Raw genomic sequence first — 25,892 nt, 5'->3', positions numbered from 1 at the left:
TCTAAAAATGTGGGACATTACACAAGTCACATGAGCAATAGGAAGTTGCATCATTTGAGTTTCCTGAAAGTCATGGGAAGAGTCATCTCACTCTTCTTTTCTGTATTTTTGATCATATAAGTATGACTGAGAATGTCAATCTCAACATTTAGTCCTGTTACCTAAATGATTTCGTAGATGTTATGTTTTTCTTTTTAAGAGTTTTGGTAAACCACTAGGAGGTGCTAATGCTATTAGTATTGATGCCATGTGGCTACATTTAATATATGCTGTGCTAAAACCTCAGTCATGTTACTATATGAACCATCTTACATTTAGAAAATCCATGAAAAAAATAAATAAAATAGCCTGAGCTTTACCATTACACATTTTTAATAGTTAAACATATAGTATGTGTTATTAGATACAGTGCTGAAAATGAAGTTTAATTTTGAAAAGTTAGGTACAACATGCAAATGGCCCTAAATGTATGTATGAAGTGGCTTCTTAGGCCTGCTAGTCCATGTTGAGGTAACCACTAAACATGTGTTTTAGTAAAATTAAGTAAAATTATTATTATTTTGTTTTACATTTACTGAGGGCGTGGAGGGGGAAGTTGGGAAATGTGTAAAGTGCCAAAGTGTCAACAGACTGTTCAAGGGAGAGTGGGTGGAGGCAGAAAACAACCTACTGGTTCGAGCAAATTTGGGTGGAGTTGACTTTTTTTGCACATACAGTATTGCTTAACTCCACAGCTAAATAAACTGAACTTAAGAAGCTAAAGTATACTACCAGTGGCCTGAGTTAGGCACTGGTTTCAATTTCAAGGGTTTCCTTTATTACCATAAAGGGAATTCATGTAAAAAAACAAACATTTTACTTAATTTGTGCAGCTTAAGGAAGGTGAATCATAGCCAGTGTGCAAAAAAACAAACATTTTTACAACATTTAAAAGCTTGGCCTGTTGTTTGTCTGCATTGTATTTAGTGTTGTAACACAGTTTGTATGCTGCCGTCTTGGCCAGCTCGCATAATAAGAAAAGTAGCCGCACTAAGAATCACAACCAAACAACATTTGTTTATATGCAGGACTCCCTTTTGCAGAAATGTTTCATTGAGCTGCAAGTCCTTGTCACGTTCTGAGGAATGCTGTTGGGCTACTTGATTTAGGGTGGAACAGACAGACAGGTTGAAACAGTAGTCAGACTTCAGAGTCACAGTCATTTCCTTATCGCACTTCATCATAGTAGTTATGGTTTCAATAGTCTTGTCCAGCGTTGTGTGTGTCCTGTGGGTGATCCTGCTCCCGGTTGCCTCGGGTGAGTTCAATTTTGTTGTTTTTTCTACAAGTATAGGATCTTAGGACTTCCTCAGTCATATGCAGACATCACATAATGCAACCGATATGACTCAGTCAAGTTAAATCAGGTAATATCAGGTGCCACAGTTTCATAACTTTGATTTTACTTCTCAGTGACACTTGTTTTGAGCTTGTATGTACATGTATGTTTAGTTTAGCTGTATGTTATACTGTAACTGCTTAATTTCTCGCCCTCACAACTCTTCACCACGACCCTGTGTTTTACATGTTACAGACGATTTCTGTGGCGCCTTCATAGACACAAGTGGTCGAACCCATCCAGCTCAGACATGTGGCTCTCAGTTCTGCTGTGGAACCTGTGCGAGCAGACGCTGCTGCAGTGACAGGCAGTACCGGCTAACTCTAGATGCACAAAGACGCTGTGCTGGGAGGTGTGAACCTGTTTTGAACCTGTGTTTAAAGGGGACCTATTATGCTTTTGTGTTTTTCCCCTTTCCGTTAGTGTGTTATATAGTTTTTTTGTGCATGTTAAAAGTCTGCAAAGTTACAAAGCCCAAAGTCCACGCCAAATGAACTGCCTGAAATGCCTTGATTGAAGTCCCGCCTTTTCTTGCGTAATGTGGTGACGTCACCAAGTAACACACTTTGCCTAGCGGCTAGTTTGGCACGCCCTCAAACAAAACTAGAGAGAGCGGAGCTGGAGGGGAGTCCAAAGAGTTTGGTTCGATTGACTAATCACAACAGTGGGCCAGCTGACCAGTCAGAGCAGACTGGGCTTTGCGGGGCAGCAGCTCAAACAGAGCGTTTCAGACACAGGGTGAAAACAGGTGCTGCAGCACAGCCAGTATGAGAAAAGTAAAGCGTTTTTGAACATTAAAGCATTCACACATGTTCTAGTAGAAACCCAAAAATACAAGTATACACCTGAAAATAAGCATAATAGGTTCTCTTTAAAAAAAAAAAAAAAGTACAGTTACAGTATATAACAAAATCAGCATTTTAGAAGTTGAAATTAAAATGCCTTTTTTCTGTGTCTTCCGCCCCAGGCCTACTACTACTAACAATGACAACAACAATAATAACAAAAAAAGCAAACTGGCTACACTTCTTGGAAGCATCTTAGGGTCTATTTTTCCCATTATCATCTGCGTGGGTATCATCATCTGCTGTTTTGCTCCTTGCTGCTTGATCTACAAGAAGTGTCGAAAAGGAGGCAACCGAGGGTCCCACAGTAGGACACATCTTTGGTTTCTGTTTATTTTGTGCAGGCAACAGAGTCTAAAACTTTGTACTATATTGTATATGCAAGCGATTACTAACTCACTAACATATTGTATCTTGTTTGTTTATTCTGTATTCAACATCAAATCACTGTTTTACTGGCGGTTATGTGTCAGATTCTTGCTGGTCTGCACCAGTTGCCAGGCAGCCAGTAACTTCCTAGTATTGCCACTGGTTGCCTGGCAATTGGTTTTCATCAAACAAATATCTGGCACATAACAAAGCCCATAAAAAACAAGATGCAATGTGTTAATTAGTGAGCTTTAGAGGAGCCAACCAACTCTCAGCAAGAAGGCGAATAGCATATTTTCCAACATGTCGAACCTTTCCTTCAAACAAAAACTTGATCTTGTTTCATTGTTGTGTCACAGTTTGTGTGAGAATTGGCAGGCCTACCTTATTTTCAAACCAAACTCAGTCTATGACTTTACCTCTAGCTCCGAACACCACCGTAATCAACGGGCCCCAGCAGCCATTCCCACAACCCCCAGCAGCCCCTGGATATCAGCCCGCAGCAGCCCCCGGATATCAGCCGTCTCACCCAGGCTACCAGCCCGTACCTGTCGATCCTGGATTCGGAGGCCAGCCAATGCCTACAGCACCACCATCATACAGTGAGTCATTTCATGACATTCATAAACTAAGCAGTGACTCGTACATTTTCGACTGAACCCAGAGAGTATACAGGTGTAGCAGGCTTTGTGTGTATCAGTTTGTACTTTGATTTACAGATACAGTATTTATATATTTAAATGGTTGTCATCTGATTCCCATTAACAAATCAGTGTTGTTTCTTACTTACTGACAGCAATAAGATTTTTGAAATAAATAAGTCTGTTGATATTCTATATTATTTACAGTCAACAAGTCAGATAAAAAGACCAAAACTAACAATGAACTGATCTTACTAATAAGTATTATGTGCGTACCTAAAGCTTCTTAATCCTCTGTGCTACCAAGTACATTAGAAAATGTCTGGTTCTTTGATAAAATGTCAAAGGTACAAGTTATGGTAGAAGTTAACCGGACTCCAAGTGTGCATTTTGACAAGAAACATAGTCAATTTATTTATTTATTTTACATAACATAACATAACATAACATAACATAACATAACATAACATAACATAACATAACATAACAGTAAAACAGTTCACTTTTCATTTCTGGGTCAATTTAGGGTGAATTCAGATACTATGTTACTGCGTTTTGTTTACATCTGCAATGATGAAGCATTTTGGATTCCCTACCACTCTGATTTTGCTCCTCTGACAGGCAATGGCAGCCGAGGCTCATGGGTATTGTAGTATTTAGACTTGTCCATCATGCCAAATTGACGGACAAAACCTAGGCTACACTCCAAATTGCATACTGTACAGTACATACTGCATCTGCCCTTACAAAGTACGTACTGCTGCATGCAGTATGCATACAATTAGGACATACTTCATCATAGCATTGCACCTTCAACTTTGACCTTCTTGCTCATATATCCACTGTGCAGAGGATTGTGAGTCAGAATAACCAGAAAAGCCTGCTGGCTTGCATACTGCAAAATACGACCGGATATAGGACATCCTGGTGTTTTGGCATACGGCATTTGACATACTATGTATTGGGACATATTAAATCTTTTTCTGGCATACTAAATAGTATAGTAGTATGGGTATTGGAACGCACAGATAATTTCTCAGAAAGCAAACTGAAAATGATTAAAAGTAGTAAGATTGAGCATATCGTTTAAAGAAAACATTGAAATGGTAATACAGAATGAGGAAAATCACTTTTTGGAATGAGCAGCCTCTCCCACACAGGAGCCACACCTTTGTACTGGGAGACATGTTCCTTCCTATACCATGAACACTTGAGTCTGTCTCACACATACTGACCTGCAGCTGTAAAAACTCACAAGAGCACCTCCTGGTGAGCTAGAGCTCCTGATGGAGTGTTTGCTAAAAACAGACCGGATAGGGAAGTCTTGTCATTGGAAATGTTGACAGTTACAAAATAAAGAATAACACCAGTATTGTCCTTTCATGATTATTGTTACAGGCCAACATCTTATTTAGAAAAAAGAATAATTGGGAAAGCAACACAATTTTTTTCAGTAACAACAAACCAAATAATGTGTTTTTGTCTTTTTAGATCCAGCCAATCCTGTACCAGGTGGATACCCTGCAGGGCCGCCGATGGGACCCTACCCGGGTCAGCCGATGATGCCCTACCCGGGTCAGCCTTATGCAACGCCCTACAACCCCTCTTATACCGGACACCCTTAAACCGGACAGCTTGCTGGACCAAAGCACTGCATGTTTGAAAACCCTGGTTGCACCATTCTCATGGGAATGTGAAATGTGTGGATGACATTGTGTCGATACAGTGGGAACCATCCTTTGCAGGATGTCAATTTAAATATATCTTAGGAAATCTTTATTTTTCTAATGTGTCCACAATTTAAACTACTAAAATGTATTGCTCTATCTTGCTGCTGCTACTTTTTATGGGTTAAAGTTTATGAATAATAGCTTCAGTAATGGCCATTTGTTTAGCAATTTATCCAATTTTAAAATATGGCCACTTTTAAATGGAAGAGTTGAATGTTGAAAAATGCTGAGTCTCAGAAGATAAATACAAGTATCAAAACACACATTTCAGAGAGAAAAGAAATAAAAGACAACAATATTATGAGAAAAATACAAATACCTTGGCACAGCAGTTAAGGGGATAGTTATTCTGAGAATTCTGTATTTATTAAAAATTCAGAGTCATTCACATTTTCTAAACAAATTTACTTAAATTGTTGCGCTCAGACTTTGTTTATTCTTAACAGGAGTTTTGGGATTTTCCTCCTATATGAGGCACTTTATTGAAAATGTGTTTTTTTTAATAAACTCTATCTGCCACTAGAGGTCGACTCTGCCTCGCTTTTATTTTGTATGGAAGGGGGTAACAGTGGGATACTGTATGCTTCATGGAGCTACCAACTTGTGTTATCAAGCATATTGTTTTACATGCAAGACAATAAACCTGTGACTCTGTTTTGTCACATTATGACATTGAAATCACATTTGCTGTATTTTAACAACTTGATGTACACAAACTTTTAGGGATGATTGAAGACTATAAACTATGAGTCGGGTATAATAGAAAGGCTTCAACTCTCTAATTGGTCTGAAGTTACATGTAAAGGTAAATAAAACCTTATTTACAAATACAGCTGAAATGATTAGTCGGTTAATCAATTAACCGATTGACAGAAAACTAATTGCGAATTATTTTGATAAGTCATTTTTCATGCAAAACTATTTCATGATTCCTCCTGTGAGGGTTTGCTTCTTTTCCTTTTAATAAATTTACAATCATTTTTAATAGGGATCCGACTTTTTCAGTCCCGATAACGATACCTGGGCTTTGGGTATCGGCCAATACCGAGTACCGATCTGATACCAGTATTTAATTAATACTCTGTCTGCCTCACTGTGCGGAAGTGACTGGGTCTGGGATCATTTTTTTATGTGTAAGGCAACGTCAGGCCTGACTTAAACATTGCTTTCCTAACTTTGTAAAACAAAAAGGAACAAATAAATACATGGAAATAAATTTACTGAATTGATATTTATCATTATAATTATATAAAATAATTAATTCATCATAAATCGTACACCAGCATTTTTGTAAAAAATCTCCAAAATTATCAGGAATTACTATTCAAGTGTAAACCTTTTTAATGCAGCAACAAATTGCTCAAAACTTACACGGGAATTAAAATGCCAGTATATAATGTACAGTACATACTGTAGTATATAAACGAAGAAGTGAATTGAATAACTCGGCCCCGTTGTCATCGATATCTGATCCAGCTATTGGGAAGGCAACACTTTAGGATCTGAGACCTTGTGACTGGTCACTATTTTCTTAATTTTTACAAACCAAGCAATCAATCGATTAATGGAGAAAATAATCAGAAGATTAATCCAGAATTAAAGAAATCATTAATTGCAGCATACAAAATAGAAAAAATAGCTCCACCTAAACCAACTACGACAGCAAAACCCTGCTTTTATAGAAATGTATGAGTAATAATAATCTAATGCTATAATATACAGTAACAGTCACAGGGGGACATTTTTCTGTTTTGAGTACTTATATTTTTAATACTTAAGTACATTCTCCTGATTACACTTGCATACTTCTATTTTAGTAACATTTTCAATGCAGAACTTTTACACAGCACTGTGGTATTAGTAGGGGAGAACGGGGAGAGTTGTCACATTCATTAGCTCTCGCTCCCCGGAGGGCGCTGCTAAAAAGATGGGATGGAAAATTTCAGAATTGGGGTCAGAGGTCACATTCTCTTCTAGCTTTTACATAATGGGTTTATAATAAAATAATTATTACCATTAAAAAGTATGAAGGGAGAGCTATAGTTTAGATTTCTTAGCTAGGCTACAACATGTGGTTGTTAGCTTAGTTGCTAGCAAAATAAAATCCCAGTTGGGGATGCTTGTCACATGTAACTGATAGTGAGTTGACATAAGGATGAGTTGAGAGTTATTATATAAGGATAAAAAAATGCACTTATAGGAATGATGCTTCCTGTTTATTTTCTCTCAGTGCTGGAGGTGCGTTAGGTTGTTAGGTTGCATTTCTATGGAAATTAAATTCATAAGGTCACTCCATCCCTACCGGACACTTCAGGTTTCCATTACTCATTGAACGGGAATCTATTAAGGATGCAGCTTTTGAGATATTCAAATGAAAGCAAAAAGTGTGGTCGACCAACCCCGTTAAAGGATCTGAATACCTCCTCCAGTTTGAACTAATGAAAAAGATGTATGTTTGTCTTTTTGCTGTCTCGAGTGAGGAGTTATTTGATGCAGCAGTGTGATGATTGTATGAGGAGTACGCAACACCTTTTGGAGCTATGCAGTGATGCATCAAAGCAATGGATGAATTTAATACTGTAGCTTGCTTCTTCTCTTACAATGAAATCAGTGTTTGTTCGAAAAATCCATAATGTTGTAGCTAAATGTTAACAGTCTGACAAAACCACTGTGCTCAGTTTAGCCTCTTCCGTTGGGATCCTGTGCCGTTAAATAGCCGGAGTGGGCGTGCTTGCATTTAATCCCATAATAACCAGCACCACTCCCTCTTATAGCATCCCACACTATCCATTAATCAATACAGTAATAGTGCTGACTGCGGCTGTCTCAGTCATCGACATGACGGGGGGCTATAACAGGAAAAATGACCCTGCCTGTATGTAGTGCTCACGGCTCGCCGTCTAAAATAAGAGCTCTCCTTGAAGTGTGGCTCAGACTGCTAATGAGCTCTTGTGTATGGATGCCGGTGTCATGGACGATGTGGCAGATAATCTTTACAGCCAGCCAGCACTTCTGTTCTCCTCCTCTCCATCCCTTTCTTCTTCTCTCTTTCCCCTTTCTTCCGTCCGTCCCTCTGACTGTGCTTTGTTCTGTCCGAAGGCATTCATGTCTGGCCTCCTGCCCGAGCTGGCAATAAGATGTTTTCAGCATTTTCCCGACATCCCACACCATTCCTTTCTTCTTTCTCCTTTTCTTCTGCTCTGTGGAATCCCTCTGGTATTTTTTATCAGAGCTGCCCAGTAAGGGAACACACTATGTTATTGGGTGTCAGAAATCAACCTGCTGATCAGGTTGTAGATATTTATTCAGGGACACAGAGTCAGTGAGCTGTGAGTGGGAGTAACTGCTGACAAACTCCCCTCGCTCAGGCCAAGATGCTCCACAGAGATACACACCGAACTTTCCCACACCCCTGGAAACATAAACAGACTTGACAGCATTATTCATGCTTTTATATTTATAAATCTGTTCCACTACCAAAGATAAGTGATAACATGTTTCCAACATTGTTTATATTTATATATTTTCCATCACTAAAGATAAGTGTTCACAGATTTCCAGTTAAGGTACAACAGACTGAACTATTAGCTGCGTGGCTTAAGGGATGGCAATGTTGGTTTGCTTTGGTCAACTATTGGATTGCCATGAATGTTGTACAGACAAGCTTTAAATACCACCTAAGGGCAGTAGGGGGCAGAGAGTGTTTGACACCAGAAGCTGGTTCATAATGCCAGCCAGATCACATGAGAGGAGCTCATCCTTACAGTAACCTGGTGCTGATGATAGTGCTCAGAGACACTAATCTTAGGTCAGTTTAAACCTCCTTAAAGAATGCTCATTATAAGGTTTGTACTTTTATTTTGTGTTTCTACGAGAACATGTTTTAAAAAAAACTTTATTTTCCTCATACTGTCTGCCTGAATATACCTGTATTTACCCTCTGTCTGAAGTCAATGGAATAGAGTGGTGCAGGGATGCTGTATTTTTGGAGGCCAACCAGCGAATGTTTGAATCGCACGGATTCCCGCGGCAAATAGCCAATGGGGTTTTCCCATTGAGTTTTGGATTACTGCAGAAAATAAGATCTGTGGAAAACACAGGTTTTGTTCCGTAAAATAATCTCCACAAATGAATGCCACTTTTATGATTTTTTAAGTGTGATTGCAATCGCCAGGAGTGAAAAGCTAACATTAGGCTATAGACGAACTACAACACGGTCACGTGAACGTGAGTATACACAACGAGGCTGTAAAGGGGGACAAGTTGGTGTGGTGACGTTTAGTAGTCTCATTTAGCCACTTGTTAGCATTCGCCTTTTTTAAGACACATTTCCACAAGTGTTGACGTATTTTATATCATAGAACAAAACGTTAAAATCTCTTAAGCTTGTGTTAACCACAGACCTTATTTGAGGCATCTAACTAAAAACCCATTCAAAAAACCCATTGACTTCCACACGAGGGAACCGGAAGTACTAAAATGCTGACTCATTTCCGGGTTTTAGGACTCATTCCTGCAGCACTCTATTGCGTTGCTAGACAACAGCTTGGTTCCATGTTTACTTCCTGTCAGCTGATGTCATTCACCAGCCCAATGTCACTCCCAGGGCGTCAAATACCAACGCTTTTTTCCGGCCGTCTGCGTTCGAGACCTACACACAAGGCACCCTTGAGCGTCGGTACGAGACGGACGGGGCATATCTTACTGTACAAAACATTTAAGTATCATAAACGTTTGTTTGCCACAGAGCTTATTTTCTGCAATGATACAAAAGCCAATGGATAAATCCCATTGGCTTTTTGTCAAGGGAGCTAGGGCGATGCTAATGTCCGTGTTTTTAGTGTTTAGTGTTTTGAACCTTTCTTTTAGTGGCTAAAATACGCTTTTCTGCTGTCTCCGTTCACAACACTGTATTGCTTTGCCATTACTCCTGTCTGTTTCTCGGTGCTGGGGACACCCAGACTGTACATCTACTGTACACCTACTATGGATAAGTACCTCATACAACCCCACTTCAAAGCACCCAAACTATCCCTTTAACTCAGAGACTCACAGCTGGGTTGTCGAGTACATTCTGGTCATTGGGTGCATTTTCATGTGTTGTGGTCGTGCAGTGTGTCCCAACCTCTGTAATCAATATAAAATCAATGTCTTTATTTTGATATTCTCATATCACCTCCTCCCCTGTATGACCTACCTATAAAACCTCACTGGCTGAATAAGATCTGAATTCAAATCCCTCTTAACAAATGTTTTTTCTCCATCACCCCATTTTACATCAACCCTTCCTAACTGAGGAGGTGACGCACCAAAGTATTTCATTTTCTCACAAGGTCGGTGTGCAACTGTTGTGTGTGTGAGGTTTATAGTGTGGAACAGTTGAGGTGACACACTGACAGCTGCACACAGATTAACTCAAGAGAAACCGAAATCAGCTGGTTAAAACAGCAGCTGTAGGTGAGAGGTCATGACTGAGGTGGGCTGACATTATGTTGCTTGTCTGAGCTACTTGTATGGAAAGCCATTGGGGTAAAACCCTTATAATTAGGGCTGTCAATAGATTAAAATATTTAATCTCAATTAATCGCATGATTATCATTTTTATCTGTTCAAAATGTACCTTAAAGGGAGATTTGTCAAGTATTTAATACTCTTATCAACATGGGAGTGGGCAAATATGCTTGCTTTACGCAAATGTATGTAAATATTTATTATTGGAAATCAATTAACAACACAAAACAATGACATATATTGTCCAGAAACCCTCACAGGTACCGCATTTAGCATAAAAAATATGCTCAAATCATAACATGGCAAACTCAAGCCCAACAGACAAGAACAGCTGTCAGTGTGTCAGTGTGCTGACTCGACTATGACTTGCCCCAAACTGCATTATGCATTATCATAAAGTGGACATGCCTGTAAAGGGGAGACTCGTGGGTACCAATAGAACCCATTTTCATTCACATATCTTGAGGTCAGAGGTCAAGGGACCCCATTGAAAATTGCCATGCCAGTTTTTCCTCGCCAAAATTTTGCGTAAGTTTAGAGCGTTATTTCTTTTGTGACAAGCTAGTACATGGTTGGTACAGTGGATTCATTAGGCTTTCTAGTTTCATGACACCAGTATCCCCACGCTTTAAAACTGAGACCGCTACAACCTAAAAATCCAAGCTGTGCTAATGCATTAAAGAAACGTGTGGCATTAAAATGAATTTGCGTTAACGCATTATTATCGGGTTAATTTGGACAGCCCTTCTCATAATTCATATCAATGAAGAAACAAAGTTGATGTGCTTTGTTTGAGTCCTGCAATTTTCCTGATTATGTCTCATTGCTCTGTCACAGCACATACATTTCCCCCACTCTCCCTTTCCAGACGAGCTAAAGGTCTGTAATAAAGTTTCCTGGGTCACTGTGCACATTTCAGCCCCTTTTGTCTCCCATTCATTGCAGATTGAGTCGGACGTCATGGCTTTCAAGCTCAGAGTAAAAAAAAACACCCCAACCCTTTAGACCTTTTATCATCTGTGTATAGCTTTTTAACTTCCAAGACTGTACCTCAGGTTTTCCCCTTTATACGCTCCTCTGATCTACAAGCATCTGCAGCACCGAGTGGCCACAGAAAGAGACACTTTGGACCGTGTGAACTCCAACAGATAAAACAGTCTGCTGTCTTTTCACCCTCTCTGTCTCTCTCTCTGTCTATTCAATAGCCTCCAAGTATCTTGACAACCTTGCCTGGTATTTTGGCAGCAGTCCCTTGAGTGTTGATGTCAGCTGAGGGAGAGGAGAGGAGGGAGGGTGGGACAGAGAGAGAGAGAGAGGGGAGGGGGAGGAGTGAGCGGGCTATTCAAGGCACTTGTCCTCTGTCTCCCTCTGAGCATAGAGGAGGGGGAGGCGCACATGCATTGAGAGAAACACACACACACACACACACATATGCGAGTGGCGGCCACATTTTCACAGCCTGCTCTTCAGACTGACAGCAGCAAACGGAGTTGAGAGGCAGCACGATCAGAGTGAGGGAGGAAAGAGAAAAGAGGATTGGAAACAAGGGAGGCATCCACAGAGGAGAGAGGAGACTACACAGGATTTGCTCTCTTTTTATCTCTATAAAGGATTCATCCCTGTTCTCTTCTTGAACTGAACTTGCTCTGCTGCTAAGAGGAACCTGCACCCTGCCATGGCAGCCCCGGTGGGACATGGGAACACTGTCTCCCTCTCATCTTGTTCCTCTCATCGTTGGCTCCTCTGGGCTCTGTTGACCCTTTCAAGCAGCCAAGTGTGGGGCTTTAACCTGGATACTACTCACACACTGCACAAGTTGGGAGACAGTGGCACCTTTTTTGGTTTCTCTCTAGCACTTCACCATCAGCTTACCCCAGAGCCTCAGAGCTGGTGAGTGGGTGAATGCGGCACACTGCTCTTGTGTGTCCTTTTTGACTTTTTGCTGCACCTCACAGTTTAAATGTGTGGTATCTGCACCTGTTCCCCATGCAAAATGTTCACTACACAGTGAATGTTCATTTTTTTAGGGCAGTTAAAAGCTTTAAATTTTGAGTTGTGCGGCTGCTACAGTCAGCATTTCTATGCTGCACCAGTCCTCAGATTTGCTAAATCATTGTTGCACTCATAACTGTGGTGTAACTGGGTGCAGGAGTTTTAGCATGTTTATGTGCTGCATGCACAGCAAGAGCAGCCTGAGCTTGATAGATGGTGATTTACAGCAAGTGGAGAGTGGATGAGTAGGCTTGTGCTGAATCAGCTGGCAAGAAAAAAGGGTTTTTAAGTGATTTTTTCCACAACAGTTCAGGTCTGATGCTGACTCCACACAAGGGGAGTGGAGATACTAATGTGTCCTACAGTGTGTGTGTGTGTGTGTGTGTTTGCTCATCTACGTGACCATGTTTGTTCTCTGATGTGTTTGCCAACAGCTGTTTTGCTGTGTCTTTCAGTGTGACTGGAACACCCATAAGCCCTGTTCCCGTCCTCCAGTAATCATGAATAAATTATACTAGTAAATCTTTAGAAATGTTTACTGCATGACGGTTAATAAGAGACGGCCTTAATTTACCTCTCCTCAAGTGAGAGGTTGCGATTAATATTTCATCTGACGAGGTGCCAGAGAGAACAGATTTGTAATATATCTATAGGATATAGGTCTGACGGAGGTCTGTACTGTATTTTCCACTACAAATTCAGTTGGCATAGTTAAAAAAACGTTCCTATAAGTTCACAACTTCAAAGGTTTTTGTCAAACATTTCCAGCAAAAGAGCATTAAGACTTAAGCACAATGCACAGAAATGTGATACATGAATATAATCAGTGGTGGAAGAAGTATTTAGATCTACTACAAAAATGTAAAAATACTCAATTACAAGTTAATTCAAACTTTAAAAAAAGTAAAGTAAAAGGATTTGTAGTGCAGATAAATGCCCCCTGTGAGTGTTATACTGTACATGCTTTTATATTATAATATTGGATTGATTGGATGCATTTTTGTTAGTTCGGTTGTGGTAGAACTCAGAGTTTAATCTATGACATGATATTTTATAAAATCATCATGCAGTAGCCTATATGTTTTTATGTAAAACTCTTTTGCAAAGTAACTGAATGTAGTGGAGCAAAAAGTACAGTGTTCCCCTCTGAAATGTAGTGTTGTAGAAGTATAAAGTTGTATAAAATTGAAATACTTTAGTAAAGTACAGCTCAAACTTAAGTACTACACTTAACTATTTCCCACCTCTGAATATAACCTATATGAGGGAGTTCATTTACTACAGGTCCCTGTTTTGGAGCTCCATATTTAACCGTTGGCTGCTCAGTTTACTCGGGCTGGAGTCACCCTGTCGCCTGGTAAGACCAGGGGAATGACATCAGCATTCACACAGACACAGAGACAGTCACCCCTCTGAAACCTGCTCACTGTCCAGCAGCAGCATTCCTGGAAACTTATTTTAAAAAAGGACTATGAGCTTAAAGTATTGCATTGCTTACTACTGCAATAGAGGCAGGCAGGACTCCTGAGAAAATGCCCATGTTGCACCAAGAGGAGACAGTCAATAAACTGACCCGATGTGCTGATGTGATGCACCTACTGGAATAGAGTGGGATGAATAATGCTGTTTCCAGTATGCTGTGACATCACATCTAGATGACTTTATAATGATTTCATCCCCGTCTACTGTATCTTGATGACCTGCAAGGCTGTAGTCAGGATTCTAGAAATTCTGAGGTCATTATTATTCAGTTTCCTAACATGAAGGTTTTTGTCCTCTGAAAACAAACAACATCTCCAAACACGTCAGCGTTTCATGAGCTGATACAGTCCTGTTTTCAGCTTTGTGATACTGCATTGTTTCAGAATACTAGGTAAGAAGGAGTAAGAAGATCAGGGGGTCTTTAGGGGGAGATGGCAGGTCAACAGTATATGTCACATAGAAGTGGTTTACATCATTTAAATGCTGGGAACCTGAAGATCAATTTGAGATGCAGCTCAGCACTGTGTGTCAAGTTGTTGTCATAAATCAGAAATAAAAATGAATTTATTAATTGATTAAAATAAATTGTAAAAGACCCCAAAGGTTAAGAACCTTATGATCAAAGTATATGATGGTAATCCCCATGCTCTATTATGTCTCATGAGCTGCTGCAGCAATTTCTGGGTTGATACCATTTTGTAACACAGATTTGGTGCTAAATTTGACAATTTTTTACCACTAAAGAATTGAAAAAAATTATCAATAATCCCTCCAAAATACCACATTAAGACACCAAGACCTTGAAGAACACCATAGTAAAAGCCATGCTGGGATTGGGTAATATCCTAGAGGTCACCACAGGTCATTTTATACGGTGAGGTCAAATTTAAAAGAAATGGTTTCACTATATGAAATGGCTACTATGGGGACTAACATCATCACACATGAATACAATTGGGTTCATGAATCCACAAGAGTCTCAGCTTTACAGTGATACCCAATTTATGTAATACCAAGACTGTTTATGGACCCCAGTATGTGGAAATAGATCAAGGGACCAATGTGAAAATGGCCATGATAGTTTTTCACTCGCCAAAATTTAGCCTAACTTTGGAGCGTTATTTAGCGTCCTTCACGACAAGCTAGCATGACATGGTTAGTACCAATGGATTCCGTAGGTTTTCTAGTTTGATACCAGTATCTTTACTCTAACTTCAAAACCCGAGCTCCTGAGGTATATGACGTTAGCTATCAGGCTCTTTAGCTGCTATCTGCTCCACTGTGTTCAACAGCTAGCCTAACGGCTAACTGTGTCTGTCTGCTGGTTGGTGCCAAACCAGACAGTTAGGCTAGTCAGTGTGCAGTTTTTTAGGGCTTTTCCGCTGAATGATGCTATGGCAGCGTTGAGAATGAACCAAAACAGCTAAACAATGAGCTGAAACTGCCGTAAAGCTCCTTAAAGTCGAGTGAAGCTGCTACATTGCTATCATAAAGATACTGATTATGACCAGTGACTCTGCAGAAAGCCAGGAATACAATTCTGTTGGGGATATCATTCAAATCTTTTTATATATGTGTGCAAATATTGGCTTAAAAGACATCAAAATTTAATATACTGAGTGTAAAAAACAAATCAAACCAGCCTATAAAATATCCACTAGTGTAGAGTGTACATTTGCTGGTTCATTAAACCTGAGAAAACACAGATCATGAGCTCAAAGTCACTGGTACATCCCAGATGATTTGATGATGATATCGTCAGGACTGAAGGAGTTCAAAACACTTGCACTCTCAGTTAGAGAAATGTATTATTCAGAAAGCAACAGAGCAATTATGTTTCCTGTCTGAATAGCACATTAGCTTTATGATAGTGCCCTCTCTGTGTTATTGCAGTTCAGATCTGAGAGTTTCCATTATCTTCTCTGCTCTTCTGATACACTGTCTTGAAACAATTTGGCTCAAACTTGCTGTAATGAGATGCTGTTGACTCATTTTTCTCTTCATATCATGAAGGTTTGGGTTACTGTCGCCTGTCGCCTGTGGCCATGCTGTGTTGTCCTCATTGTGTGTTGTGCCACCAGATTCAATGGTGAAAATGATATTACCGCTTTGATGCTCTGTTCTGTGCTTACTCATGGCTGTATGACGTTAACGTGCTAATAGAAATCAGCTTAGTCATACTGTTTTGGAGTACTTTCCCTAAAAGCATCAGAGGAGTTGTGGGCATTATTTTTTCAAAGGAAGGCTCTTACAATGTCGGGGGCCGGCATCCAGCTGCAGATACAGCTGGCACGTTTATGGAATGAATGTCTTTTTGTTCAGTTTTACAGTTTCTCTTCAGTACTGGCTTGTGTCTGCCCCAAAACCCATACAGTGCCTTTTCAGTATGGCAGCAAAGGTCAACCCCATGTGACACAGTGATCTCATATGTGTTGTAATGAAATCCTGTTCAGTGACATGTTGGGAGGAAGAGCTTCAAACGGGATTCACAGACATCTGTAAACTTTCTATATTATCTCTCTTGGTTTTTGTTGTTGTCCTGAAGGCCCCAAGCTGAACTCAGGGGCCTTCTTCTTCTTCTGCTGCTGATGCCAGACAGAGGATGAGATGATAGGGTATTTCAGTCTGAGTTATGTGTGCGTCTGCTATTTATACTGCTATGAGAAGTGCTTCCGCTAATAGTTCACTGCCTGGTTAAGACAGGAAGCCCCGAGCTTTATCCCACCACTGTCAATCTCCCTGAAGTCAGCTACTGCTTGTTTTTGTACTATAGTAAGTCTGACATATAACAGTAGAATATCAATGTGTTGGATTGTTGGTTTTGATTGGTCGGACACAGCCCCCCCAATTCCAACATCAGAAAGATGTGGGGGGTTTCTGAAGCTTCTCAATCATCCAACAAGCACTTCTGAGGAAGCAGACTGGCAACATAAGAGGTTGTAGCCATGCTAGTGCTGCTGCACTAAGCCACAGCGTTGCATTGAGATTCATGCTAACATCAGCATCATGCTCACCCATAGATTGTATATAAGAAGTGGACGTAGTCACCATGACAGGACTCATTGGTTTGTGGACTGCCGTTTTGAAGCCTCGACTTCGGCATTTTGTTTTTTGGCCATCACCATCTTGGTTTTTTGGAACCAGAAGAAACACGAGATGGTGGAGCTAAGTACAACTGAATGCTGAATAAGACGTTTCCAACCAAAAAGGTTATAATTAACTTTCATGACCTGAATACACACTGTGAGAGGGTTAAAGTTCTAAGACAAAAACACAGACAACTCCCAGACCGGACAACGCCATGATAGCAATCTGCCAATCGCAAGGTAGCCCCACCCTTCAGCATCTTTGCTTCCTGGTCTATTTGACTCTAAATGGAACCATCATTTACTAAATGAACATCATGCTGTATTGAAGAAGACTTGAAACTAGTGATTGAGACCATAAACTAATTTTTACAATGTTTACTGAGGTAATAAATCAAGTGAGAAGTAGGCTCATGTTCTCATTGACTTCTATACAATCAGACCTCTTTTTGCAACCAGAGGAGTCGCCCCCTGCTGGCTGTTAGAAAGAACGCAATTTTTGCCCACTGGCTCACAATGACAATGCTGACATGTTGATGTTTAGCAGGTAAACTGTTTACCACATTTATCATCTTAGGTTAGCACATTAGCATGCTAGCACTACTTGATAATTTGCACTAAAAACAGAGTACAGCTGAGGCTGATGGGAATGACAGTAGTTTTGCCGGTATTTAATCATAAACCAAAGTATTGGACAAATGAATGTTTGACTTGATGGTGGCGCTAGATGAAAACACAATGGATCACCAAAGTCATTGGGATTCATCCTCTGGGGACCATGGACGTCTGTACTGCATTTCATGACAATCTGTCCAATAGTTGTTCAGTCTGGACCAACCAACTTCACTCATGTCTATTGCTAGAGTCATGCCGCTGGCTCATAAAAACACCATGCTGCTCTGCTATATTCAGGATCAGCTGATTCTACATACTGCAAGCTTTTAATGTCGCACACATCAATATACTTAGAACAAACCCATGACAGCATGATATAGCATGAAGCGTTCTGAATATATAAATGTTAAGCTCACTGCCAAAGGCTTGTAAATCATACTGTACCCAACATGTATGCTGGAAAGCCTCAAGACTTTCAGTTTCATGTCATTTCCTTTATATTGATCTATGCTGCTTGATTTAATGTGCAGGTCTTTTCTGTTTTAGAGTGCGTTGACGAAGGTGGGGGAAGGCAATTCTGACGTAGGTCACAAATCATCTGTGATGGATCTCTATCTGGCCTTGACAGACATCTATTGTGCTCATTCTTTAGCATGACTCAACTGTTAGGCTTCCTTTTGTGTTATGTTTTTAATCGTAGCAGTAATTTCCTCTTTTTGGACTTTCAAATTAATATATTATAACAATGTCTTTTCCTCGATCCATGCCTTTTTGTTTTTTTGCGTGCAGCATAGCCACACATTGACAACATTATTGGAGCATGATTGATCAGGTTGTTGATGTCGGTAGAGGTAAAGTTGACTGTGTTGCATTGCTGTCAGAGGGAAAGTAGAAAATCCCAGGTTGCAGCGAGGTTCATGTTTACCATGGACCTGCTTTGGTGCCTTTCTGAGGAGAGTCTCAATGCCAGTGGAGCCACAGGTAGCTGATATAATCCCAGACATATAGTCTGGAGCTCTGTTTCACTGGCTGAGTATAAGAATCTAAAACAAAGCTTTCTGAAGCCGAACAAATCCTCTTATTGAACTGGAGGCTTGATTAACACAGCTTAAAAAACAAGAGTGGAGCATGGAAGTGATTTTTGGATGACCTCCAAAAGGTTATAGAGATTGCAAGAGAAGTCAAATACAAAAGATAAGAAACTCAGCAGCAGTGTACAGGGCAGTAGAAAATAGGGCTGGGCAAATAAACGAAAGAAAAATGTTTGTTTATCGTATATATTTTTGTATATCGTTTCGATCACGATATAGGCTAGGTCTATATTTATTTATTTTTTCTCTATAATTAATTTATATATATATATATATAATTTCATGCTCCTTTTGCACTCAAGTTCTTAAAATGAAAAAATAATCTGTATGTTTTATCTGTCAAGTATTTAATTCACACAGGAGTATACAGTATTTCATATAGACTATGTATTTATTGATTTACCAGAAAACATGCTATATTGTGATATACATTGTTATGGAGATATGAAATGATGTATAGATTTTGACCATATCACCGAGCCTTAATAGGTACCATTTATTTTTTATTAAAGTGATAGTTTGACATTTTAAGAAAACACACTTATTTGTTTTCTTGTGGAGAGTTAGATGAGAAGATCGATACCGCTCTCGATCTTCTCATCTAACTCTCAACAAGAAAGCAAATAAGCGCATTTCCCAAAATGTCAAACTAAACTTTAAGTCTCTTTTTTAATAGTTGCTAACTTTTATTTTGCTGTTAAAATGCGTTTGGCTTTTGCCTCCATGAGTCAAACACAATACCCGCTGTACCTTCCAGTACCATTTCTTTTGTTCAATCCACATATAAATGTGTGTAAATGGGGCCCAGCATAACTGCCTCACACATTCATAACACAATGAAGAATTTCTGGGGGTTCATTTGCATCAAAATAGCCAAATAAAAGCTGCTTCTTCAGCCTCAGCTTAAGAGTTGAGAATGAACCTTCCCCCCCTTTTCCCTCCCTAATTCAATTCATGATTTTTCTCCTGCTCCCTCTCTCTTGTTGCTAAATCTTTTTTAGAGGCCATTCATGTGAAAGCCTCGTAAATGTAGGACCTCGCGCTGTCGCAGTGCTTATTTATATGAGAGATCAGAAGGGGCAAAGGGTATATGGCATAGGCTTTACAGTCCGGCACACACACACACACACACACACATACGATTAATGCACTTTACTAGCTCCCACTTACTCTCTGTCTATTTAACATTCTCCCGTTCCTCCACGCTGGGCCGCCGGGACAAAAGCTCGGTGGGAAGCAGCGCTGCTTGGCCGAGAGCTTTCAGGAATATTACTCTGCAGCGGACCACGTGCTCAGTGGAGGGAGAGGAACAATCTGCAGAGTCAGGAAGGAAACATACAACTTAGATGTGATGGAGGACGTGCAGATAAAGTGTTGGCAGTGTAGGAGGAGCAGGAGCTGATTCTGCATCAGAGATAGTTGGCAGATAAAGTCCTGAGATGGTTTCTGGCATTTTGTTGCATTATTAGTACATATAATTATCATCTGTGGTGTTAATGACTCGTGTTTGACTTTGCTATTAGGTTTGCTTTCCATGTTATTTGATAAAAAAAACTCAGAGGTTAAACCTTGAGTACACTATGAATATGGTTTGATCAGTATGTGGGGGAGGGGTCGAGGGTGTGATGGGGTCGGGAGCTGCAAGGATGAATAAATCATGGAAGGCCTCCCCTTTGATTAGATATGTGTGTGTGTCTCCATGCTTATGTGTGTGTTCACTTGGGTTGACGCAGTTTAATCAATCAGCTGATGGCGGCTCTGCTGGGAACTGATAGTGAGATCGGAAAGAAGCCGTGTGAAGCAGACAGGAACAGGAAATTACAAGAGATGTGGAGGCTTTTTGTTTGTATTTCTTAAAAGAGATTAGCTGATTGATTATGCAGGAAAGTCTTTGGATACAAAGAGTCTAACACAAAAAAAAAAAAAAAGTATAGATGCCCTTTGCGTTATCACTGTCACTTGCTAATCTTTTCTAACTTCCTCTAACATTTATGGGTTAAAGAGGGTCACGGATCTTAGCATGTGTCATCATTGTTGGTATCTTGTGTCTGGTTGAAGTGAATTGCTAAATTAATCTGTGGATTTTGTTGAGATTCACAAGGTCTTCATAAGTTCGGGCATATGTGTTTCTCAACACACAAACTAGTTCTTACATAGAGATTATTTTTACTAGATATTGTAAACGCCAGATGTAACTGTAGCACAGCTTACGTTAACTGATCTAGGGCTGCTGTAACCAACAATTATTTTCATTGTCAATTAATCTGTTGATTATTTTCTTGATTAATCAATTAGTTCTAGTCTATAAAATGTCAGACAATGGTGAAACATGTCAATCAGTGTTTCCCAAAGCCCAAGGTGACCTCCTCAAATGTCTTGTTTTGTCCACAACTCAAAGATATTCAGTTTACTGTCATAGAAGAGTAAAGAAACCAGAAAATATTCACATTTAAGAAGCTGGAATCAGAGAATTTTTTCTTAAAAAATGACTTGGACCCATTAATCGATTATCAAAATAGTTGGCAATTAATTTAATCGTTGCAGCTCTAAACTGAAGTGACAAAACATTAGCTTGCTAACATGTGACCTGTTTGTACGGAATTTAGTATAAGAGGTAATATGAACTATGATCTGACAAAATGTTGTTAAACGATGCAATCTGAGAGGATTTGAAATAACATTTCGCAAAAATAAAACAATAAACCTCAAATTATAAAAAAATAAGCTAATGCTGATAGTCACTCTAAATTACATCATTGGTTATATTAGCATATATATATTTTTTTATTTTACACAATACTAAATCTTAAACACATATTTTTCCATGTCTGCAGATATAAATAAACTAATAAAATAATACCTACATTTGTGAAGGATTTGCAGTGAAGTTTAATACATTGATGGACACGTTTTTATCTTACTAATGTAGAAAGAAAGCCAAACAGCAGCCGAGATGACTAGAATGGCAAGGAAGCAATTAGTAGCCGCTCCCTTATGGAAAATGAATCTCTGTCTTTGCTAATTATTCTCCTCTCTTTGTTCTCTTTGCTTTTCAGATTTGTTTTCAGTCGCCTGTTTCCTTTCTTAACTCTGTTTCTTCTCTATGTATCTCTTTCTCAGCGTCCAAGCTGCCCGATCTTAGTCGATTAGTGGACTTATCGGTCGTTTTGGTCAAGGTCGACTACGATTTCTTTAATCCATTAGTCATTTTTTATGCTTTTTATATACTGAATGACTTATTTCCAATAAACCGATGAACACATCTCTGGTAAACACAAGATTTAAAGTGGTGCTTTTGTGTGATTCTTTGCGGAGAAACTCAGTTTTACAGATCTTTCGAAAAATCCACTTATCGATAAGTCGACAAAATCGTATTGAGTGTTAGTCGACTAAGAATTTCTTTGGTCGATGACAGCACTGCGTCCGTTATCACACATTCACACGATGAACATGATTAGTTTCCTCCAGGACAAGACATGCAGGTCAGGTGACCTGGAAACTCTGAATTGATCACAGGTGTGACTTATTGAACGTGTCTGTGTGATAGACTTGTTCAGGGCGTTTCTCTGCTGTTCATCCGTTGCATGCTGCTTGTCCCAACCCTCCCAAAAAGATGAATGGACAGAATAGGAAAGAAAGAGCAATTGAAATGGAGGCAAAGTTTGAGAACCAGATGTAGATAGACAGATCAATAGATGGGTGAGTGGATAAGGGAGGAGAAGAGAAGGAGGAGATAAAAAGAAACAGGGGAGGGACGATAGGGGTTATTTCCTTGTTACACTTTGGACCTGGGGGCCAATCGTTACCCCATCCATGCCTGGAAATGACCGCTCACTTATTGATCAGTAGTGGGGCAGGTGGTGAGCTTAGGGGTTGTTAAAGATGCATGTGAAGTGAGGATGGAGTTACCATTGTCCTCTGAAAGCCGAGTGTTTGTACCCTTCTCCTTCCTCAAATATACTTTCAGTGGATAGAAGCTCAAATGGTTTTTCCTATTTTTGTGTTTTGTTTTAAAATGACAGAAACTGCCTTTGTGATGTCCTTGAACAAATCGTTTAAGCAGGAAGTTGAGTCAGGTCCGTGGGCAGTGAACCGCAATATCCCGAAGGGGGTTTCTCATGGTCTGGCAGCTGTTTCTGTCTCTCTTTTTGCCCTTTATTGTGCATTACCCAACCCTTCTCTTCCTCTGTCCCGAGTGGGAGAGAGTTGAGATGTTAAAATCATGATGTGATGATTCACAGCTCGGTCACCTCATTCTCAGCTGTCATTTTCCCATCAGCAAACTGGAGTCAGGTGCGAGTACGGGCATTTTATGAAACAGCTCGGCTTTATGAGACTGATTGTCACAGCCGACGTTGAGTGGACAGGCTGCGGTCAGCGTGCTGATCCGTAGTTTACACAGTTGTTGGACAGCCTTCTGTTGTCTGCTGTGTATCTGCACGTGTGTGTGTGTGTGTGAGTTTATGAGCAAATATTCAGGTCCGTTTGTACACTCATGCCTCTATTAACGTCTGCGTGCTTGCACATGTTTTCCTTTGCATGTATGTAGTATGTGTGTTTGTGTGTCCAGGTCAGAGGTCACAGTCTTGCCTCAGGGTAACAGAAGGCCTAAAGAGCCCCTGGCCCCCATGCTGATCCTGTAGAGCCACTATCTATACAGCAACAGCCTCACGCTGCTCTCCGACGGACAGATGTCAAAGGGTGAGAGCAGACAGATTACGAGGGATCAACTGAAACGGTCCTGACACTAAATATTGGAAATGTTTAGGGTGTATTTGATTCAACATTTCACAAACTTCATAAGCCTTTAAAGATCCTCCACGCCTGGAAAATTCCAGGGAAGGGTTGGGTTTAAAAAAAAGTTTGTATCGGCTGTTAAAAGTTTCAGTTCCTCCTTAAACTGTAGTGTGAAAAAACTTCTGCCCCCTAAAGCGCATTGTTTGGATGATGTGCTGTCACATTGAGGCCCTTTTCAAACAGAGCTTGTGTGGCCGTCACATTAACGTCTGAACTGCTTCCCAGTCTTTCTTCTGGCTCTCGCGTTTCTCCTTTTTCAGTGAAAGTCTTCTTTTCATAAACAAACAAAACCAGATTTCAGGAATTCTCTTGGGTTTACAAAATACCTCTCTGCAGATGTTTTGTTTGACTGTGTATTGGTGTGTTTACATGCTGCTATTGCCAGGTGATTTCAGTAACAAAGAAAAGGCAGACTTGTTTTTAGCTTAATGTCAGTGGAATTTGGAGCATAAAAATTGATTTTGAAATGTTTTTTAGCAACATGAGTTGATAAAATATTCCCCAAGAGTTGGGGAATTTTGTCAACCCATCGAGGAGCATGCATCTTGCTATAATAGGCATGGAAATTGACTTCATGGGATTTTACAAGCTGCAAGGGTATAAGGAATGGCTGAACATTGCTGGATTTAATCATGTTTTAAGGTTGTGAGTCATTCATTAAGATGAGATGGACTCTTGGGTGTAGCTGTTTTTCCACTTTATACAGTTTTCTTGATATTTAGAGAAAGGATGCCGCTCTGATTATTGGTTACATGTGTGATGTATTGTTGTCTCCCACTCTCAATGTGCCTGTATGGGAAGCTGGACGCAGGGATGTGACTCCTGAGAGTGGGGGAGGAGTGAAGGAGGATGGGATTGTGTGTATGGATGGGGTTTAGATGGGGGAGGGGTGGACAGGATCGTGGTGAGTGTTGGGGTCACTAAACATTCTCCCCTCGACGAACACATGGGTATGAGTGGGGTAGTGTAATGAGGCTCCTGTGTGTGACTCTTGTGTCTGTGATGATTAGCTGGAAAAACAAGGATGATTTTAATGACAGTGGAGGGTGGGGTTAGAAATCACAATTTCAGGGGTTTTGACAATGTTGTATAACACACTGTTATTGTTTGTGCGACAGCAGCTGATAAATTTGGCCTTGTTTACCATTTCTAATTCCTAGATGCAATCAAAACTAGAGCTGCAACGATTCATTGATTAGTTATCAACTAAATTATTCACCAGCTATTTGATAGTCAATTAATAAGTAAGTAATTTTTTAAGAAAAAAAAAGTAAAAATCCTCTGATTCCAGCTTCTTAAATGTGAATATTTTCGGGTTTCTTTACTCGTCTATGACAGTAAACTGAATGTCTTTGAGTTGTGGACAAAACAAGACATATGAGGACGTCATCTGGGGCTTTGGGAAACACGGATCAACATTTTTCACCATTTTTCTGACATTCTATAGACCAAACAACTAATCTATGAATCAAGAAACTAATCGTCAGATTAATCGACGATGAAAATAATCATTAGTTGCAGCCCTTATCAAAACCACACTCATGCAAAATACCCTGATTCAAAAAGCTTTCACATGCTTTGTTGGGTCCAAAATCAACATTACACAGTCACTGAACTATTGATTTAGACCATCAGGACATAATAATAATAATAATAATAATAACAATATAACAATGTTCCTTTATTCAACCGGGAAAGAGCTTCGCTGAGATAAAAGATCTCAGGTGTGCTCACCAAGATAGCATCACCACATAGAACATAAGCCACAAAGGTTTTCATATGGGATATCCAATGTAAGACTGTTAAAGAGGACATATTATGTTCATTTTCAGGTGCATACCTGTATTTGGGTCTTCTACTAGAACATTTAAAGTTCACGGCTCTGTGGACGGCAATGTCATCAGCCTCAGTGCCAACTAGCAAATACTATGGTATTATTATGGTGTGCATGGTAAACATTATACCAACTCAACATCAGCATCTTAGCGTTGTCATTGTCAGCATATTAGCATGCAGATGTTATCATTTAGCCCAAAGCACTGCAGTGTACAGCCTCATGGAGCCACTAGCATGGCTGTACACTCTTGTTTTGATCTTCCCAGGTGCATTATCTAATCTGTGTATACAGAGTGTAAATTGCACATACGCACTTCAGATATGCTGGTGCCGGCTCTGTGGCGTCTGGGTTCATGTGGGCATTTCACTAGACACCGTCACCGTCACGCTCAACACCCTGATATCTCCAATCCAGGCCCAGACTGCAGCAGCAACATACCCACAACCACTCATATTACACACACGCACACGCACACACACCATGTCAAATGTGGGTTTACTGAAAGATGAGATGAGCTT

At 40.0% G+C, this 25,892-nt stretch overlaps 2 protein-coding genes across 4 annotated transcripts in view; both read left to right on the top strand.

Moving 5' to 3' along the window:
• The first annotated feature begins 1,137 nt into the window (after positions 1–1,137).
• LOC141772305 (uncharacterized) lies at positions 1,138–5,485 on the top strand. The gene is made up of 5 exons (XM_074643144.1): positions 1,138–1,297; positions 1,574–1,730; positions 2,346–2,530; positions 3,018–3,194; positions 4,725–5,485. Exons 1-5 carry the CDS (start codon positions 1,231–1,233, stop codon positions 4,856–4,858), a joined length of 720 nt encoding a protein of 239 aa, XP_074499245.1. The 5' UTR covers positions 1,138–1,230; the 3' UTR covers positions 4,859–5,485.
• Positions 5,486–11,836: 6,351 nt separating this feature from the next.
• Positions 11,837–25,892, top strand: part of itga7 (integrin, alpha 7) — a 42,437-nt gene continuing 28,381 nt past the window's right edge. For all 3 annotated transcript variants that reach the window (XM_074643258.1, XM_074643249.1, XM_074643240.1), the window contains exon 1: positions 11,837–12,364. In XM_074643258.1, coding sequence (XP_074499359.1) covers positions 12,150–12,364 — 215 coding nt within the window. In that variant the 5' untranslated portion in view covers positions 11,837–12,149. The remainder of the gene's footprint in view (positions 12,365–25,892) is intronic.

Source organism: Sebastes fasciatus, chromosome 1 (genome assembly GCF_043250625.1).
Source record: "Sebastes fasciatus isolate fSebFas1 chromosome 1, fSebFas1.pri, whole genome shotgun sequence".
NCBI classification, from domain to species: domain Eukaryota; kingdom Metazoa; phylum Chordata; class Actinopteri; order Perciformes; family Sebastidae; genus Sebastes; species Sebastes fasciatus.
This window is presented reverse-complemented; position numbering and strand designations above follow the sequence as displayed.

Coding starts and splice junctions, on each gene's coding strand:
- LOC141772305 (XM_074643144.1), top strand. CDS start 1,231: ATGGTTTCAATAGTCTTGTCCAGCGTTGTGTGTGTCCTGTGGGTGATC. Junction 1,298..1,573: donor CCTGCTCCCGGTTGCCTCGG/GTGAGTTCAATT, acceptor TACATGTTACAG/ACGATTTCTGTGGCGCCTTC. Junction 2,531..3,017: donor AGGCAACCGAGGGTCCCACA/GTAGGACACATC, acceptor CTTTACCTCTAG/CTCCGAACACCACCGTAATC.